Genomic DNA, 19,371 nt, shown 5'->3' on the forward strand with positions numbered 1-19,371 from the left:
AGAAGGTCTGCCAAATTTCTTTGCTTCCAGCTGCAACAGTACACACAAATTATTTGTTAAAGGAGTTCTTTATTTCACACGGATAACGGCTGTCAGATGGATCCATTCGGAGTATTTCAGAAACAAAACTTTTGGTTAACGTCTTGTGATGAGGACCATTCACACACAAACAATTCAATTAAGCACACATATAATTTTGAGAGGCCAGTCTGCTGTATCATACCCACTGGATCACTAGCCAATCTGGTGAAAGGGATGAGAGATTCTTTCGGTTAGATCCTAAATGTGAACAAAGCCCAAGCGCTGAGACTTCCCAAGGAGAAAACGTAATTTAAGCGCACAAAATCAGGGGAGCATAAGCAAGTTTCTGGGAAATGAATACAAAACTAGTCTTCAAAGGTTTGCGATTCTTACAGAGGGTGTGCAGAGTAGAGTGTCAAAAGTAAAAGGGAGTTTGTAAACCAAATGGGGCTAACCTGGGGAGATGTGAAGAGGGGAAGATGAGGCGCATCTTGTTGTGCAGTTCCTGGAACTCTTCAAAGGTACGCTGGATGTAGGTGACTTCAGAGGGGTTCTCTCGCTTCACCTTCACAATGTATATCTGCAAGGCAGAGAAGGAAGCAGTCCTTATGGTTCAGCAGCACCTCCTGGAGATGCTGCCCCAGCACACGGTACAACCTGCTCTTGCGCTTGAGCGCAGCCTCACGCCAGCTTCCCTAACACTGCCTCCACCCCACTGACCACCTGCTGCACCAAAATGCCTGCGGAAGGGACTCACAAAGCCCTTGCTGGGATTGAAGACTTTTTCGTGACGGCAGAGGAAGACATCAAGGATCCGGCTGGACGTCTTGATTGTGTGCACACGGGGGGCAAAGGAGAGCATCGGTCGGGAGTCGGAGGCCGCAAACTTCATCTGCGCCAGATTGTGAATGAAGAAGTTGAGCTTCGTGGCAACACTGCCGAGGCTGGACTCTATCAACCTGCGTGGAAGGATAAAACATCTGGTTTGTGGGTTGACATAGAATTGGCTGGTCTGCCCCCTGCATTTTCAAAGACTACAACTGACCTTTAAAAAAGGACCCTGAGAACCAAGATTACTCTGTGGGAGTATCTTTGGCACACCAAGGTGGCTCCTGGCTTCCCTTTCCACCTCTCCCAGCCATCAGGATTCCCCTTACCTGGTGAAATAGGTGGTGGCATCTGCCTCAGAGTCCTGTGGTCTCAACGCATCATAAACGTACTTTAGGTCTTCAAGGTCAGAAAGCTCAGGGATCCCACAGGAGAGCATCTGGGCACCAAAGAGGCCACGGATTAGCACCAGAAAATAAAGAAATGCAAACACTCCAGACATGAGCTGTAGGAATTTCATGGATTCTGGAATGTGCCCCATGCTAACTCGATTTCCCAAAACCCTCAGCTTTCTTTTAAAACACAGGAAAGGCAAGTTCCCAATCCTTTTAGTTATGGTGCATACATATCTGCAAGCAATGTCTGCTGCAGACTCAGGAACAAAAAAGGGGCCTTCGGCAATGCAATAGGAGGCTTTCGTGGTTGATGCTCACCAAGTCTCAGCACATGTCCTTATCCCAGCAGTTGGAGGGGAGGGGGAAGCACTAAAATTATTGCTTATTTTTTTACTAGAACTGGTTGATTTTGATGTAAAAAAGTGGACATTTTTTATTTCACTATAAGCCGACAAAACCACACATGCAGGGCAGTGAGAGTGGCAAATAAACAATGACTTGTTAGTGAAAGTAACCCAGAGTTTGTTGTTAGCTTGCTGATCTTAACTATGGGTTTACTTTTATGTGTGAATCCAGACATTGGTCTGGTTCATACAACATACTAAGTCAAACCATAGCTCAGCTTGACTGTAGGAACATGCAGCTCCTCATCCAGGGAGCAGCAAAGCAGCAACAAGTTCCTATCTGAGAGCCTACACGTTTGTGTGCTGCATCTGCAAAGTGATTTTTGCTCTTACGCAGACAAATACTTAGCTTATACCCTTTCCTGTTTCGGATACAAAGAAGGTCTGGATATAGACTGAGAAGGTTCTGCCATGGGGGAACTGCAGGCTTGGAAGAGAGAAGGCAGTTCTTTACTCCTCAGGTCCAATCTGATGGTCACCATTGTCTCTGTCTCCCTATGCAAACCCGCCAAACTCCTGCAAAGATCAGCTGGAAATCTTTTCAGTAATAGCCATGGCCATGATGCACTGTCTGGGCAAATGCACTGCTACTGGAGAGCAGAGGCAGCAGGAAAGTAGAAACTGGGTGTCTCACCAGGCCCAAAAGGTTGAGGAAGAGATGGGTATGTTTGCGGATCAGGTTGTAGGCCTGGCAGCAGAGATCTACAAAGTCATGGAAGCGGCTGGAGGGCTTGTCACCGCCGTTGATGACATAAGCCATGTCTGATGTGAAGACAAATGGAGCTCGGTCCCTGTACGGAAGAAATGTGCAAATGCCACAGTGATGTGGCTAATCCCAGGGACAAAAGAGTCACTATGCTTTCATTTCCGAACATACCTTAGTTGACCCAGAGAGTGCTAGATCCCATTAGATCCACACACAACACATTGTTCTGAAGGACTTTGGAACAAAAGCCACATGCTTGGTATCAACAGCAGGAAAAAGCTTGAACGCATTTGACAGATAATGGGTTTTGCATTCACTGAACAAAGGCATCACAATGTGGAAACAGATAAGCCACATTCCACCGGCAACCTGCTCCACCAAGAACATTTTGAAACAGGCTGGAAAACATGGTGCTTAGGGGGTGGGAAATAGAAGCTTTTAAAAATAAATCTGTAGTAAAAAGGTTGGAACTTCAAGTCCAACATTTGTAAGCCAAATTGTCAGATTCCCTTCCCAGGTAAAGCAAGTAATATGGTGCCCTGCAAAATATGCATGGCAGGTAAAAACTTGTATTGGGTACCAACAATCTACACCCACCCACATCATTATTAATTACCTACTGCTGCAATGTAGACTTGAGTTTATCCATGCAAACTGGAAGCTGGCAGAACTCCAAAGGGTGCTGGGTGGAGGCAGGGGACCAGGAGAGTGACCCAGGAGAGGGGACCAGTGATTTATGGGGTTTCACACTGCCCCCAAGGCAGGAGCCAGGGGAGGAGGGGCAGTTAGGGCAGTCCAAGATGGAGGAACATATGCAGGGCGAGGCGGAAGAAGAAGAGGCTGTTCAGCTGACAAACAGGTCAATAGACTCCCCACCATGTCCTGCCTACTGCCTCCTAGATCCAGGAGGGTCTTGAAAAGGGAAGAGCAGTGACAATTTCCAGACAAGAGAAGTCTCAGACTGTGTGCAAGCAACCTGTCATGAGAGGGTATATAAGCCAGCCAGGGCTTATACTGTTCCACAGGGCCTAGACCTGCGGGCAACTGCCTAGATGCTAGAAGCGTGTTTCTGTGTGTGTATCTCGAACACTGAGTGCAAAAACCCAGCTTGCTGCTAATAACTGTGACATTTTCCATCCAAATGGCATGGCATTTTCAGGTGCTGCACTAAACAGGAACTGTATTCTATAAGCAACGTTTAAAAAGACACATCCTATAAAGCTTCCCATTGGTTTAAATGAGAGAAACAGCTGCATTTCTCCTCCTTGTAACAAATTCTGTTTTCCATGCAAATGTTGTGGAATGTGCAGGGCTTCTACTACCACTCCAGGGCATCAGAACTGCCAGTTTTCAGGCAGATTGGACAAAGAGGCCCCATATGATTGTTGCAGCCACTGAATTAATGTTTCCTTTGTTCAGAGCTGGCATGTCTTGTCAGTTTCACAGATCTCTCAGGTCATCCTTGTCGGGATCCACAGAATGCTGTGTGAGATAGCAGGTCTTCAGGCCTGAGTGTACTAGTAAAGTGAAACTAGCTGATCCAACTGGCTGATGCAATACTTTCTATAGAAGTGCTGGGTCAGTATGACTCAGCAGCAATGTGCTGTCAGTTGATTGGCTGTTATCGGTTTAAAAGGGAAACCTTTCCAGCAGTGAGTGTGGTGTAGAAGGGTGTGGCCAGTGAGAGGTTTAGAGAGAGAAGTCTTCCTACATGCCTTAAGGTGCAGTCAGATACCCTGCTTATTTGTATGAACTGCTCGTGTATCATAGCCTGTACATATTTGTATATAGCTCACAATAAATACACTGCACTGAAGAACCTGGAACTCTGAGCATTTCTGCTAAAGCGCCGTGAAGGCCTTACACACAGGAGTTCCAGGAATATATCAATTTGCAGAAATATTTCTATGTGAAACTACAGTGGTACCTTGACTTACAAACGACTCGACAACCGAATTTTTTGACTTATGAATGGGGCAAATGGCCACACGCTTACAAATTTCTCGACATCCGAAAGGAAACCGCAGCGGTTTTAGATAGGGTTTTTTCGACTTACGAATTTTTAGATGGGGTTGCTTCGACTTACAAACTTTTCCGTTTCCAATGCATTCCTATGGGAAATCGTGTTTCCAATGGCGCTTTTTGACTTACGAATTTTTCGACCTACAAAGGTGCCTTCAGAACGGATTAAAATCGTAAGTCGAGGCACCACTGTAATGTGAAAAACTGAAACAATTAGTTTCATAGTGAAGCTAATCTATGTACTAGTTTAACTCCACCTTCGTTTCCAAAAGTAACATACATGCCCACCCCCAGCACCGATAATTCAGTCGGCCACGCACACACAGCCTCTCTAGTTTGCTTAGGGTGCTCACCTCTTGATGTTGCCAAACATCTGAGCATGGCCCAGAAACCTGCCAAAGTCAATGTGGAACATGTGCCCTGTGGTCTTGAGCATGATGTTGTCGTTGTGCCGATCACAGATTCCCAGCACGTAAGTAGCTACACAGCAGCCAGCGCATGAGTAGATGAAGTTCTCCACTGCCTGGCAGATGAAGAGGGATGTTATTAACACAGCAATGTGAAAAGCTGAACAGGAAAGCAGTAGGGCCAGACAAAATGCTGGAGGGAATTTTTCTGAAAAAGGTTCCTGCATTTAGGGTCATCTAGGAATATTATATTACCTGCCTATATATTTAATATATACTACTCTGTTTTCTAGAACACCCTGGGAACTTGAGATGACGGAAAGGCACCTAAATCTACCTTGAGGTAACCTACCCTTAGTTGTATTTACAGCTGGCATTCTACTGTGCTCTCTTTGTTTGAAGTCAGAACTTGTAGCCAGGCTTTTTCAGTACAATGGAAAAGCTCCCTACCCCCAAGCCACATTTCATATAATTCTGAATAACAAGTGAAAACATTTATGTTTACACAAGATTTTAAGATTAAAATGCTTGCTCGTTGCTTATTTACAGTGCACTTTAGCTTCCTGATGTTGTGTTTGTGATCTCCCTTGCGGCCAGATGTTAAAAACCGTTCAAATTTTAAATAAATAAAACCAAGGTGGCATCTCTCCAATCCAATGTTTTGCTACGGAAACAAAGAAAAATGTGGGCCTGCAAGAAAAGTCAGGTGCACACCCACAAGTCCCCATTGCAATGTTTCCAACTTTGCTTATTGGGGTTGGCATTTGTATTTGGAGACAATGGAGGAGTGTGCCTTTGGGGGCGAGGTTAAGCTGCGATGGAATTATTAAAACCACTAGACTCAACAGAGGGCACAATGGGTTTGACGTTAGCACAATCTTTGATCATGACTCGGAGCTGCCTGGCTTTTTAACTTAAATCAAATGATGTTATTCTCGCTCTCTTCACCTTCTCGTATTCATCCTCTTTGGGGTTGTGCTTCTGCAGCCAGTCTGCCAGGGGACGATCCTTGAAGGAGCCTGTCACCCCATGCTCCACCTGGATCTTTCGTAGAGTCTCTGCGTTAGGAATCATCTCTACCATCCCTGTGTGAAACACAGCAAATGACTACAAGATGGGCAATAAGGGCCTCTTTCCTTCCCCCATCTAACACACATAACCAACAAAGAACCCAACTTAGACTGGTCTTTTTTTTTTTTACTGTAAAATGTTGAATCATCTTCCTCTTGCACGTAAAATGCAGCCTACATTTAGAACAGGTATGGGAAATTCCCATCACCCCTACCAATGCTGGCTGGAGCGGACAAAGCTGATGCCCAACATTATCTGGAGGGCTTCTGGTTCTCCATCCTGGATTCTGATGTTCAGAGAAGCAACCACTACTTGCAATGGCCAAGAAGGGAACTCTACGGTTCTTCCAAGGTCCAGGCTGGACTACCTGCCCATGATCTCTCTAGAATGTTAGAGATACTTGCACAGCAAGCCTCAAAGGATGGCATTATGGATAAACAATGTTTCTGTCATCGGCAACTTACTGAATTCTTTTACTAGAGAATGTTGTGGGGGCTATTTACATACCGTACTTGATTTTTTTAATAATAATAATAATAATAATAATAATAATTTATTATTTATACCCCGCCCATCTGGCCGGGTCTCCCCAGCCACTCTGGGCGGCTTCCAACAGAAGAATAAAACACAATAATCTATTAAACATTAAAAGCCTCCCTGAACAGGGCTGCCTGTATGGTAGTGCTATATTTTAGAGAAGGGCAGAGGAACCTCTGTCCCTCAAAGGGTTGCTGGACTGCAGCTCCCATCAGCTCTGGAGCACACAGCCAACAGTCAGGGTGATGGGAATTGTAGTCCAACAGCTGGAGGTCCATATGTTCCAAACCCTTCTTTCAAGGGCACTTGACTTTGATTACCAGATACTGAGGGCAAGCAGGTTTTCTGGCTATTTACTGTAGGGTGACAAATTAAGAGGGATTTTTAAAAAGTTCTTGGCCTTCATCCAGAGAAGAGATATAGAACCTTGGTTATCTATCCCAGCCCTGAAAGCATTGCTCCAACAAATTTCTCAAAGAACCTCACACTAGCCTAAAAACAACGTGAGCACAGCTGGGGAAGAGGAACTGTAAAAGTTTCATTTTGCACTTTTATGAAAACTTACCTCGACCTCGACCAGTAGAAAAACAACGGTATATGACCATGCGCATGTCCAGATCTTCTTGCACCCAGATCTTGTTCATTATGCGGATCATCTGCAAAGTTAGCATGTCCTGCCGGAGGTCATCTCCGCACTGTGGAGAGTGAAACAGCGCAAGGCAAGAGGCAGTACTGGAAATCAAATCCCTGCTTCCAAAACCTTTTATTTAAGTGTGGAGAGGCAATGATGTGGATTCCCAGAGGTTCTGGAAGCTATTTGGAAAGAGAGTAGGTTCCTGATACCGGTATATAAGACCCTGGAGAACTACTGTTTGGCAGGTAGGTTCAGGGGGACTGGGGAAAAGAGGCTAGAGGTTAAGAGAACAGCTTGTTGAAGCGTGGAGAACCTTTCTGGCTCCTGGGGTCAAGAGTCCTAGGCCTGCATGCCAAATTTGGTCCACCTGTCAATCACCTGATGTTAGATGATTATGCACTTTGAAGTCCCAAAGTCAGCAACATGCATGCAGGCCTTATAAAATATCCTTTGTCTGAGGCTATGGCTTTACAGCCCACCTGCTGTGGGTAGTAGAGCTGAAGCCTGCTTAACCTTGCAAATACAGTACACAACAAGAAACACACATTGAAGCTCCTAGCCAGTGACATTGGAGCCCATTCATGCTTTTTTTCATGTGTGCATAGTTTATTTTTCAAGCCTGCTTGCCACAGCCTAAAAACCTCTAATAATGTTTTTTAAAAATAAAAAAAACTGATGGATCTTAGAAGGCACAAGAAGAACAAGAAGAACTTACAATATATTGCTTGAACACTAGCACCCTGCACACTAGATCAGGGATTTGTTCAGAAGCATCTGGGCAAAGAAAACCATCGGGGCTCACCTTAAAAATGACACGGATATTCTCCCCAAGAGGGTCAACATTCAGGAAGGAGAGCTTCAGAGGAACCGCATTGGAGTTGAAATAAGAACAGTCCTGCAGTCAAAGAGAGTGAGATGGGGGAGCAAGTGGTCAGAATGGCCAGTGCTTTTCTCACCCTAGCTGCATGAGAAGTGGGTGCCCCCTAGCATCGACAGAAGGACTCTCAGAGAACAATAGGCTTAGGATCATGCCAGAAATATAATGTTTTATCTCCCCCATGATAAGGATTCCAGCTTATCCCAGATACCTGGCTTTTCTTCCTCTTGGCCTTTTGATGATGCCCTAATTAATGTGCAGTATTAATGTACAGACTCAGGACAGATAAAAGAAAGTGCTTATTCATGTAGTGTATTAGTTAAACTATGGAACTCACTCCCACAAGGGAGTGAACACCAACTCAGATGGCTTTAAAAGAGGATTTGACGTTAATTATTTGAAACTGAAAAGTTAACTGGTAAGGATGCTAATGGATGGAAGCCAATCATTCCTATTCTCAAGAGCAGCTTGCTTTGCAACAGAGAGGAAGCAGCTACTTTCAGATCTTGCCAATGCAAACAATGCAGCCAAGCCTGGGCATCTTCAAGAAGCTCAAAGTATCCAAGATGCCTGAACTTAGAGGAAGAAAGCTACAACACACCAGACCAGTGTTTCCCGCAGTCAGAGACATACCCTGGGCACAATCCCCTTCACCAGCAGGCTGGGGCTGAGCGGTAGGCGGCAGGAGCCATTAACATTGAAGAACTGCTTTACATCCTCCAGCCCCTCACGAAGAATGGCCTGAGGGAGGGGGAGAAAACCACAAGCACAAAGTTGTTCAGTAAAGAGCACCATATTTGATCTGCTGTCTTCCCCAGGCACCTGTCCAACCTCTTATGCAGCAGGTCTGGGTTTGGAAGCCATCCCAAAACAGGTTGCTGCACCAGCCCATTCTTGACATAATGTTTAAACAATGCCATATTTGCTGTTCCAATCTCCCTCCGCCAATGCTGTACCAAGAACCACCCAAATTCCACATTCAATTGTGCAGTTAAAGCAAAATTTGCCTAAAAGTTTGCAAATGCGGTGCCATGTTCAAATACGCAACTACTTTTTGCAGATTCAAGGAGTACCTGCTGCTTCCGGGATTTAGGATTTTAAACACTCCCAGTGCATGTCCAAGCACAATTTGAAGTGTTGGTGCTGACCTTTAAAGCCCTAAACGACCTTGGCTGAGTATACCTGAAGGAGCGTCTTCACCCTCATTCTGCTGGCTCCCTCACTGTGAGAAGCGAAGTTACAGGAACCAGGCAGAGGGTCTTCTTGGTAGTGGCTGGGGAAACCCAGCCAGATGGGCCATAAATAATAAAATTATTATTATTATTAAAGAATTTTCGTCTTAATCTGGAACGAAGCATGACATTGGTGGTGGGAGGGGAAGAGCTTGGGAGCTAAAGGTTGTATCCAACTCAGAGTGACATTGACATTACTGGACCTAAATTAACCATGTCCATTAAATTCATTGGGTCTACTCTTGAGTTTGATTATTGCTGACACAACCTTAGGTGTCAGTTCATGTGCCGTAGAGTCAGGCTATAATAATAATAATAATAATAATAATAATAATAATAATAATAATAATTTATTTATACCCCGCCCATCTGGCTGGGTTTCCCCAGCCACTCTGGGCGGCTTCCAACAGAAATATTAGAATACACCAATTTCTTAAAGATTAAAAGCTTCCCTAAACAGGGATGCCTTCAGATGTCTTCTAAAAGTCTGGTAGTTGTTTTTCTCTTTGACATCTCGTGGGAGGGCATTCCACAGGGCGGGTGCCACTACCGAGAAGGCCCTCTGTCTGATTCCCTGTAACTTGGCTTCTCGCAGTGAGGGAACCGCCAGAAGGCCCTCGGCACTGGACCTCAGGGCGATCTTAAGGTGGACCTAAAAAGCCACATGGAAGAAGCTGAAAACTGTAATGGCTGAACTTTAGCCTTGCTTCTTGCTAAGAGAGGCTGATAATTATTTATTTAGTTCTCACATCAGCCTCTGCATTCCCAAACAAAATAGACTTTAGGCGGTTCCTACAGCAGGCCTCACCAACCAGGTGCCCACCAACCAGATGTATTGTGGCACAAAGCCCATCAGTTCCAGTCCACACTGGCTGATGGGAGCTGCAGTCCAGAACATTTGGGAGGGAACCAGGTTGGTGAAGTCTCCTAGAGCTTTGCTGCTTCATTCTTCCTTCCCCATCACACCCTCATGGGAGACATGAGGTGCTCGCAAGCACACATACCTGTCGCGATGAAGGAGCGGCTTCACGAACCTGCTGAGCCAGCTTAGCCAGGGTGTTCACTAGCCAGCACTGGCGGTCAAACTCCTCTCGCAGGCCCTTGCCACAGCAGCACAGCAGAGCTGCCAGCAGATACTGGTAACGGATGCTGAACTGAGAATCCTTGAGACCATCTTTCAACAGCCTAGAGACATGGAGACACTGTTACTGGAAGCAGTGGGGTTTATGTGGAAGACCCATTCATCCACACCAACACAAGCACAGTTAAGCAAAGCAAAGACAGACCAAGTCAAACTAGGAGACAGACCAAGTTTTCATAACTAAAACCAAATTTATTGTTTTTTTTAAAAGCCCCCCCCCCTCCCAGTCTGCAAAAATTGAAAATATAAGTTAAAGATAGCCAGAATAATGCAACACAAAACAGAGGGGGCTAAGGTTCTCAGACTCCTAAAACTGCTCCTCATGAGGCCTAGAAACTTGGTTTAATTTTTAAAAAGAGCTTGATTTAATTAAAAGAAAGAAAGAAATGAAAGCATAGAAATCCAGTCCTAAACAAAGGTAATTAGGAGTGTAATGCTAAGCAATTCCTAGGAAAGAAATCATTTATTCAAAGGCTGGTAACAGTGAATGGAAGCAAAATGTTCTGAACATTTTCTAGCCTCTGCTAGAAAGAATCAAACTTGATGATTGTAACTTCTTCAAATTCTCTCTCTTTCTTTTTAAACACCTACCCACCCACCCTTGTTTCTAATTCATTCCCTATGCCAACAGCACACCCACCAACATTACCAGAAAAAATAGTGAGTTATCCTCAGGTCACAGACGGCTCGCTTCATAAGAAACCGCACCAAGGGACTGTCCAGGTAGCATTCATATTTCAGAGCCTGGGAGAGGAAAGAACAGATTGGTTATTCTTTTAATAGTCTGCCTTTGGGGGCACAGCCCTCACAAGCTGGTATACAACATGTGAGCCATAAAAACCGTAAAGAATTCAGAATTTTGTTGGCCTTTTTTCTGTAGGAAGGAGGACCCCCACCAAAATACTACCACAGGTGGAGAAACAGCTTCCACCACCATCCCTTTTGTGTCTCCTGTTTGAGGAAAAACATGTGCTTTTTTCCTTTTGTCTCTATAGCTTGGAAAGCACCCAAGAAATCACCCCAAAATCAATTAATGTAGCACTATTACTATGTTGGGACAGCAGGTGGCGCTGTGGGTTAAACGTGAGATGAGCGCCGCAACCCCAGAGTCGTTCGTGACTGGACCTAATGGTCAGGGGTCCCTTTTCCTTTACCTATTACTATGTTACCTCTTACATTTCAAGACAATATTTATTTCTTTATTTTCTCACACAGGGTGTTGAAAACATACCCATTTTTATGCGAGCACAAATCGGGACATTGAAAGTATGGTAGAAGAGTAAACTGTTGCCCCTGCCTTAAAAAGAAACAAGCATAGTAGTGATAGTTCTGCTCAGCATTGCAATTGTGAGAATACCTGAGGTAAATTAGCCTAGAAAATATAGGCAAACCTTGACCACCTCAGTACAAGCATTCACCAAAAGACAGAAAAAAAACGTTTCTCTACATTTCAGGCAGCAAAGGACAAGAAACAAAATTATTATATTACACCGGGGTTTTTTTTTGTTTTTTTTTAGTAGGAATTCATCAAGGCAAAATGTTAAGATTTTGAAACAGTCCTCCCAGACAAATCTAAACACTGCTCATTGTGAGAACAAAAACTATTTCTAATTAAGTGTAGAATACAAGAGAACGAACTGAAGAACGTGACCTATGACAGCAGTCTGAAGTCTTACTGGAAGGTTTTGCTGTTTAAGAGTTCTTCCATCAGTACCATCCTGCTTTAATTCTGAACGCTCCATGATCTTTAGTACAGGTGAACTGGAGCCTAGCAACCTATCCTTAGGGTATCAGAAACTGGCCATTCTACAAAGGCTTCTGAGAAACTCCAACCATTTTGAGAAAAGCTGCTTTAGGTTTTGCTGCTCAGGTTCTGAGCTTCCAAAGAACTAAGCCCTCTGCCACGGCAGCTGCCTCCCAAGATACAATGCTGTCCAAGCACACAAGCCTCTGGCTCCCAAGTGGATCGGAAATATTTCTCAGGTAACATGACAATGCTATGGCTGCTCGCCTGGTCGGCACATGGGACTTACCTGTACCAGCTGGGGCAGATAATCCAGTAGCTCAGCATCAGATATGGAATCAATCCACTGCACAGCTGTCCTCCTCACCTCCTGATCTGGGAACCTGCAGCAACGTACCAGGATATTTTCACTACAGGACAACTCCACCTCCATGTTGATAGCCACCTTTCATTATGTATAAAACTTAACAGTTCCCCTCTTTCTCTCCCCAAGAAGAACCTTCAAAGCAACATACAGCAGCGATAAGACACATGGACAATAAAGCGAACCTCCCCCCAATGCATAAAACCACCTTCACAAAATACAATAAAAACCCCACCCAAACCTAGGAAGATGACTTACGCTGCGTGCAGTAGCCCAAGAGCATCTTGGTGATTCATGTGAGTCCATTGCTTCAGCAGGGCATAGATGTCAGGCAAGCAGGCCCACTCCCAGCTCGGGGCACTGGCAAGCAGCAGAGGCAGGGAGCCCGGCTGAGAGTGGCAGTAATAGCGCTTCTCCCACAGCCGCTTCCGGTCGGCATCTGTTAGCCTGGGACAAGAGAAATCTTAAGATCAGTCTGGGGACACAAGGGCTATTAGCTACGGCACTTGCAAAATTTCCAGGAACACCCAAACTGGCTGATGCTGGAACAGACACTTTGAGCCTTTCTTTGACCTGATCGAGGAAGGCACTTGTGCCTTTAAGAGAACCTTATGCCCATTTGATGCAGAATAAAGGCACAAGGAGAAGGGGGAGGCCAAGGGAAATATATTTCTGTGCAGTGTGTTTGCATGAGAGAAGGAGAGAACAGCCCATTCTCATGTAGGACTGCTAGAGAAGAGCCTCGTGCCATTTGATCATACACTGGTTGCTTTGGGCCTCCACCAGAGAGCAGCAAAGACACAGAAAGACAATCGCACACTGCTTCATCTCAAACAGAACAAGGCTGAGTGCTTCAATTACCAGTCAATCCATTTCTCTCCATGGGGAAGATGGGATCAGGTGGCTAATGGGGTGACTTGAAGCAATTCCATCCCCAGTCTAATGGGGTCAAAGGTTCTCCTGCCGCAAGAGCAGCAGGAGAAAAGGAAGCTGCTGCCTGTGATGAATGCAGCAGCCCTAAGGAAGAGGACCAAGTGCTTCCTCATTGGAAGTAATGGAGCCATCCAGGCACAGTGAAATACCTCTGCTCTTGCTTGGGGTTCCACCTGCATCCTTTCTCCCCACCACAGCACTGATGATGCGACATGAAGCTGAATTAGGGAGGAGCAGGTTTAAAGTTCCTGAAAAACTGCTTTGCATGCACTGTAAGAATGCTGCTACCTTAAAAAACTAGGGTTGCCAGACTCAATAGTGGACAGGACTTCTGTGCCTTTAATTGCCCTGCTCTCTTTTGAGTCTGGAAACCTTAAAGAGAAACCAGCAGACCCTTTGTTTCATTTCCAAGCAAAGGGTCTGCTGGTTTCTCTTTAAGGTTTCCAGACTCAAAAGAGAGCAGGGCAATTAAAGGCACAGAAGTCCTGTCCTCTATTGAGTCTGGCAACCCTATAAAAAACACACAACCTAGACCAGGGGTCAGCAAACTTTTTCAGCAGGGGGCCGGTCCACTGTCCCTCAGACCTTGTGGGGGGCCGGACTATATTTTGAAAAAAAAATATGAACGAATTCCTATGCCCCACAAATAACCCAGAGATGCATTTTAAATAAAAGGACACATTCTATTCATGTAAAAACACCAGGCAGGCCCCACAAATAACCCAGAGATGCATTTTAAATAAAAGGACACATTCTACTCATGTAAAAACATGCTGATTCCTGGACCATCCGCGGGCCAGATTTAGAAGGCAATTGGGCCGCATCCGGCCCCCGAGCCTTAGTTTGGGGAACCCTGACCTAGACTTGATATAACAACTGTCTGGCAATAATTAAAGGAAAGAATGAACTTAGTAGTGCTTAATTTTGAGAAAATGAAGTCATGGGGCTCAGAAAGCACATCCTCTGATCCAGATGTTCTGCCTACCAATCAATCCTGGCCAACCACAGATGATTGGCAATGGGCTAATTTGTAGTAGTAATTTATTATTTATACCCCACCCATCTGGCTGGGTTTCCCCAGTCACCCAGTGATGAGACACTATTTCTTTACATGTTTCAAATCAAAGCCCTGCTCTAAAAACAGGGATTATGGACTGGAATGTGTGCAGACAAGGGTGACCAGGATGATAAAGGGTCTCAAAACCAAGCATCACGTGGAACGGTTGAGGAAGCTGGGTATGCTTAGCCTGGAGAAGAGAAGACTGAGATTAGATACAGCAGCCATTTTCAAATATCTGAAGGGCTGTCTCATGGATGATGGAGCAAGCTTGTTTTCTGCTTTGGCGGGTAGGACTTGAACCAATGGATTCAAATTACATGGAAGAAGATTATGACAAAACTTTAGGAGGAACTTTCTGATGGTGAGAGCTGTTTGACAGTGGAATGGTCTACCACAGAAGATGGTGGACTCTACTTCATTGGTGGTTTTAAAAGAGAAGTTGGGTGGCCACATGTCAGGGATTCTTCAGCTGTGATTTCCTCATTGCAGGGGGTTGGCCTAGATGACCCTTGGGACCCCTTCTAACTGTAGAGTTCTATGATTCTATGGCTAAGCCCTGGAAATGATACTTGCTCCTCTGTGGCTCAGGCTCCAGCTAGAAAATTAGCATGCACTGATTTTGTTCGGTGCCTCAGGGGTATTTCCATATTGAAGGTCAGTGCAGCTCATGGGGGCAGCTCAGGGGGGAAAGGTCAAAAGTGTGGGGTATAAAAGAGATCTTTTAAGGCAGTCAGTCTTAAAGAGAGGCGGGGGACTAAGCAGAACTCGTACATGCAGTTCAGGACTTCAAAAGGGTAAGTGGTGGAGACGAGATAAATTTGGAGGCCTGTGTTCAGGGAAGGTAAAAGGCCAAAATTTGAGGAGCAACTGGAGGTGTCCTGAACTGGAATAGAACAGGGAGAAGCTGCAGTATCGGGGGCAGGGGGGAAGAGAACAGAAGGCCAAAGAAAATGAAATAGCTTGGAGAGACAGAAGTAGAGTGGCTCAAGGTGCCTGGATCCCAAATATGTTGGAGTGGCTACTTAGTGGTGAGCAGCCATTGAGCCACTTACTAACGACTTGATGTGTTCCAGTGTTGAGCTTTTGCATTGTAAACCATTTCCCAGGGGCTGAGGACTGACTGAGCCGTCTTGGCAAGGCAGTGAGAGGAAAACTGAATCACGCAGAAAAGTTGGAGGGAGACCAGGGTTGGTTTTGTGAGAGGCCACAGCTAGGATCCAAGGCCATCAAGATCAGCCCAGCTGCAGTGTTAGAGGAATAACAGGGAGGGGCTGAATGTCCGGATGCTGGCAAAGCAATATGGCCAAGGCACTTGCATAATAGGGCTACTGTAGCTCCATTCCCACAGGTTTCCTTAAGCCACCTCCAGGAAATACATTCACTCACTCAGGCCAGAACAAAAATGGAGAGTGAAAAGCACAGGCCATCCATGAGAACTTCCCTCCGCAGCAGACAGGAAAGGAAGTGGCACAACCTACTGTACAATGCCAGGAAGAGGTGGTCTGCCCCTACTGAGCACCGAGAAACTGCTGCAGAAAGCTTTCTTGCTTTCAGCCAAAGGAGGCAAAAGGGTGAGGGCAGCCTGACATCGGATCTATTTATATACCAATTTGTTCAGGACAAAGAGCAGGATTGGAGGTAGCAAATGAATTGAAGGAGATGACCCCAACCACCCAGAATAAAAACCTTCAAAGAAAAACACTGCAGCTCTGATGATGGTGGTGGTAATAATGATCTGGGCTTATTAGCTGCTTTTTACCCAAAAAGTTATCCAAGCAAATTACAATATCTTGGCCACTTTTGCATCAAAGTGGCATACAAATTAAGTACTTAAGATTTACACTCATATATACTATACCATACTTAAAGAAGAATGATATAAACATGAACAATTTCTCATTCAGAAAACAGCCCTCCCACCCAAACAACAACAGGAAGTGATAGACACACACTGACAACAACAAAATCAATTAACTCCATCAAAGGCCTGGGAAAAGAAGTAGGTCCCAAATGATGCCAGTGAAGGCACCGGGTCGAAGGTGAAAATTACTAAATCAAAACTTCCCCCCGTTTTATTGTACAGTCATACCTTGGTTGTCGAAGGCCTTGGTACTAAGATGTTTTGGCTCCCGGAACGGATTAAGTTCCGACAACCAAGGTACCACTTTACTTTAAGAGTTAAGAGCAGTGCCTGCTTTCATATTAAGACTTTCTTTCTGAAATTGCCCTCCTTTGTTCACTTGCTTTTTATGGCATGTCTGGACAATGTCATTGTCCGTCTGCTGCATTTCAGTGTCCCTCAGTGTTTTGCAAACCTGACCTATGACTATTTTGGCTAATTTAAATGCAATTACCACAGCAGCCTGTCCTGGGTGGACTAAGTGCTATTGAGGCTCTTAAAGCCCATGTGCCTTTAATTAAGAACTACCGTACCTGCATGCAGGCTCAGCCCATTATAGGAGAATCTGGGCCAAAGAGAAGAGCATTGCTAGATTATATAGTGCTAGATTATTAAATGCTTGTATGGAATCTCTGCTTTAATTCCACTTCAGGCTAATTACAGGAAAGAAACGCTAAAGGGATCAATTATGGAAGCAATCAGTGTTAATGTTGTTAATAATATATCAGGTGGGTACAGCCTGACAGCAGTTCTTACTGGCTTTTGTGGCATTTGAGTTTTGCCACTCATATTCCAAGTCATCTAAGGTTTTAGCCATGGAGATTCCCAGGATGAGAACAGCATTACTGTGGATCCAGCCTCCAGTTTTATAGCTGTTTCCTACTTGTGTTTCAATGCTACCTGGTTTTTAACTGTACATTTTATAGTGCTGTAAAATGTCTTGTGGGGCCATTTTCAGGGTCCATTAAACAAAACTTTTTAAAAAATAGAATAAACTGTGGGGACAGGCTGCCCCTCATTGAGCAGATTCTAAACTAGAAACCAAATAACTTGTTCAGGCTATAATGGAAGTATTTGAAATCCTTCCTTATCTACAGCATTTCCTTGAACATTAATCTGTAGACCTTTCTCCACAATCTTTTCATCAAGTTTAACAGGAACAAGGAAGACTCTGAGATGTTTGCCTATTAGGGTTACATTCCCTTCTATTCTTATGTGTGTTTAGATCGAAACCACCACTGCCAGTTGGAGACTATTTATGGAGGAAACAGATTTATTTAGATGACACTCTTCAGTACCCAGCAGGGCGGTCAGTAGTACATTGCTAGCAGCGAAACATATGCTGAACAAGTTTGGATGAAGACTGCATGCCTGGGCATGATTATAGAGCAGACTATGTAGAAAGTACTTTGAGTGCTGGCCTCAGAATGTGATGGAAAGAGAGAGGGGCAAGCACTGGAGATAAGAAGCCTAGACAATATGTGAGACAGATCCCACAGAAAGAGGGAGGGAACATAATGTATGTTGCAGCAAGAGTGATTATATTAAACGAGGGTAGTAGAAGCAGAGGGGACCAGCCTAGTAGGAACCATTTCACCCTTTAAACCAAGGTTGGGGAAGAGCTTTGGCCCTCTAGATGATGTTGGACTCCAACTCCCATCAGCCCCAGCCAGCATGGCCAATGGTCAGGGGTGATGGGAATGATAGTCCAGCAAATATCTGGAGGGACCCCTGCCTATTACCCCTCCGAGATGTTCAACTCAGTGACCAAGAATCTCTCCCCTGATACAACAATGTGCCCAAGCACACTCTCCATCCTCTCACCAATAAAACGATTCCTTCTGCATCACCTCCTTCAGCTTCTGCTGGTCTCCCTCAAAGAGGCTGTTGAAGTTGTACTGGGGACTGAAATCGGCTGCCGGTGGACTGGTAAACTTGACTTCAAATGCTGAATTGGGGAAGTCAATCTGTGAAAGGTAGGGAGACAAGAACAGCCTTTTAAGCACATACTTACTGCCACCCTGAAAGGGCAGATTGATACCGGGGATGCCTTATCCCACTATCAGCACATGGAAGTAGCCTGAAAAGGAGTCCTACACCTGAGCATCCTATTATTCATGTGCCTGGGTACCAGGCAGACATCACACAGAATATGACACATTGCACAGAAGTAGGAAAAGCAGACACAATAATGAGTCACACTGCAGTCCCAGCTCCATCCTATGCACACATCTGTGAAATGGACAGCCAAGAAACCAGTCAAGAAATTATGAAGACATTTGTGTAGTCATATTTTTATTGTAATGCAAGCAATATGTTTTCTCTTTCCATTTTTCTGCCCACACCGTTCAGAACTACTGTGGGGGGCCATGCATTCACCCTTTGGCAGGGTGTAATGTGTATGCAGACCTGCACATTCCCCCAAGTCACAGGGTACACTGTACAACTGACTGTACATGTCAGGAGTATGGGCTTTGCAGGACTGGGGCCCTCCTGAGCTTGTTCTGGGGAAGCAAGGCGCGGCTGCTCAGGTGAAGCCACTTGATAACTCACTGCACCTGGTGGCAGGGATATAAGCCCAGCATTTCCCTTCAGCTCTTTGCCACAGCAATGCGATCCCTGCCTTGTTGCGTCTGACCTCTTGCTTCCTGCCTCCTGACCCTCGCCTTCATGACTCCTGCCTCCTGACCTTCACCTTCGTGATTCCTGCCTACTGACCCTCGGACCTTCACCTCTGGGACTCCTGCCTCCTGACCTTCGCCTGCCTGACTCCCTGCTTCTTGACCTTTGGACCCTCGACTTCGCAACTCCTGCTTGACCCTCGGCCCCCTCGCCACCTGGACTCTTGGCCCTGCTCCCACACCGCCATCTTGCCCCTGGTCCTGACGTCCTCAGCTGGGGCTTCAACTGCCCGCCAACCGGACCGTGACAGTACCTTGCCATCTAGTGAATACTGGAGCCCTGTTCTTCTGGGGCACTACTTGATAGTGGCAGCCGTGTAAAAGCACCATGCATTGCCACTTGGGCATATGCTGCCCATACTGAATTCCAGAAACGGCAGTTTCAATTCTCACATGCTTTCCTTTCCATTGGGA

The 19,371-nt window shown here is 45.3% G+C and overlaps 1 protein-coding gene across 3 annotated transcripts in view; it reads right to left on the reverse strand.

The window, feature by feature from the left end:
* PIK3C2B (phosphatidylinositol-4-phosphate 3-kinase catalytic subunit type 2 beta) overlaps positions 1-19,371 on the reverse strand; it is a 90,225-nt gene that overhangs the window by 4,914 nt on the left and 65,940 nt on the right. For all 3 annotated transcript variants that reach the window (XM_035121407.3, XM_088674269.1, XM_035121409.3), the window contains 14 exons: positions 18,101-18,243; positions 12,642-12,830; positions 12,309-12,402; positions 10,925-11,019; positions 10,139-10,319; positions 8,536-8,643; positions 7,828-7,920; positions 6,957-7,086; positions 5,732-5,868; positions 4,730-4,899; positions 2,283-2,439; positions 1,179-1,288; positions 779-980; positions 477-601 (listed from right to left, as the gene is read on the reverse strand). In XM_035121407.3, the coding sequence (XP_034977298.3) occupies positions 477-601; positions 779-980; positions 1,179-1,288; positions 2,283-2,439; positions 4,730-4,899; positions 5,732-5,868; positions 6,957-7,086; positions 7,828-7,920; positions 8,536-8,643; positions 10,139-10,319; positions 10,925-11,019; positions 12,309-12,402; positions 12,642-12,830; positions 18,101-18,243 (1,934 nt within the window). The remainder of the gene's footprint in view (positions 1-476; positions 602-778; positions 981-1,178; positions 1,289-2,282; positions 2,440-4,729; positions 4,900-5,731; positions 5,869-6,956; positions 7,087-7,827; positions 7,921-8,535; positions 8,644-10,138; positions 10,320-10,924; positions 11,020-12,308; positions 12,403-12,641; positions 12,831-18,100; positions 18,244-19,371) is intronic.

Source organism: Zootoca vivipara, chromosome 7 (assembly GCF_965207765.1).
Source record: "Zootoca vivipara chromosome 7, rZooViv2.hap1.1, whole genome shotgun sequence".
Taxonomy (NCBI): Eukaryota; Metazoa; Chordata; class Lepidosauria; order Squamata; family Lacertidae; genus Zootoca; species Zootoca vivipara.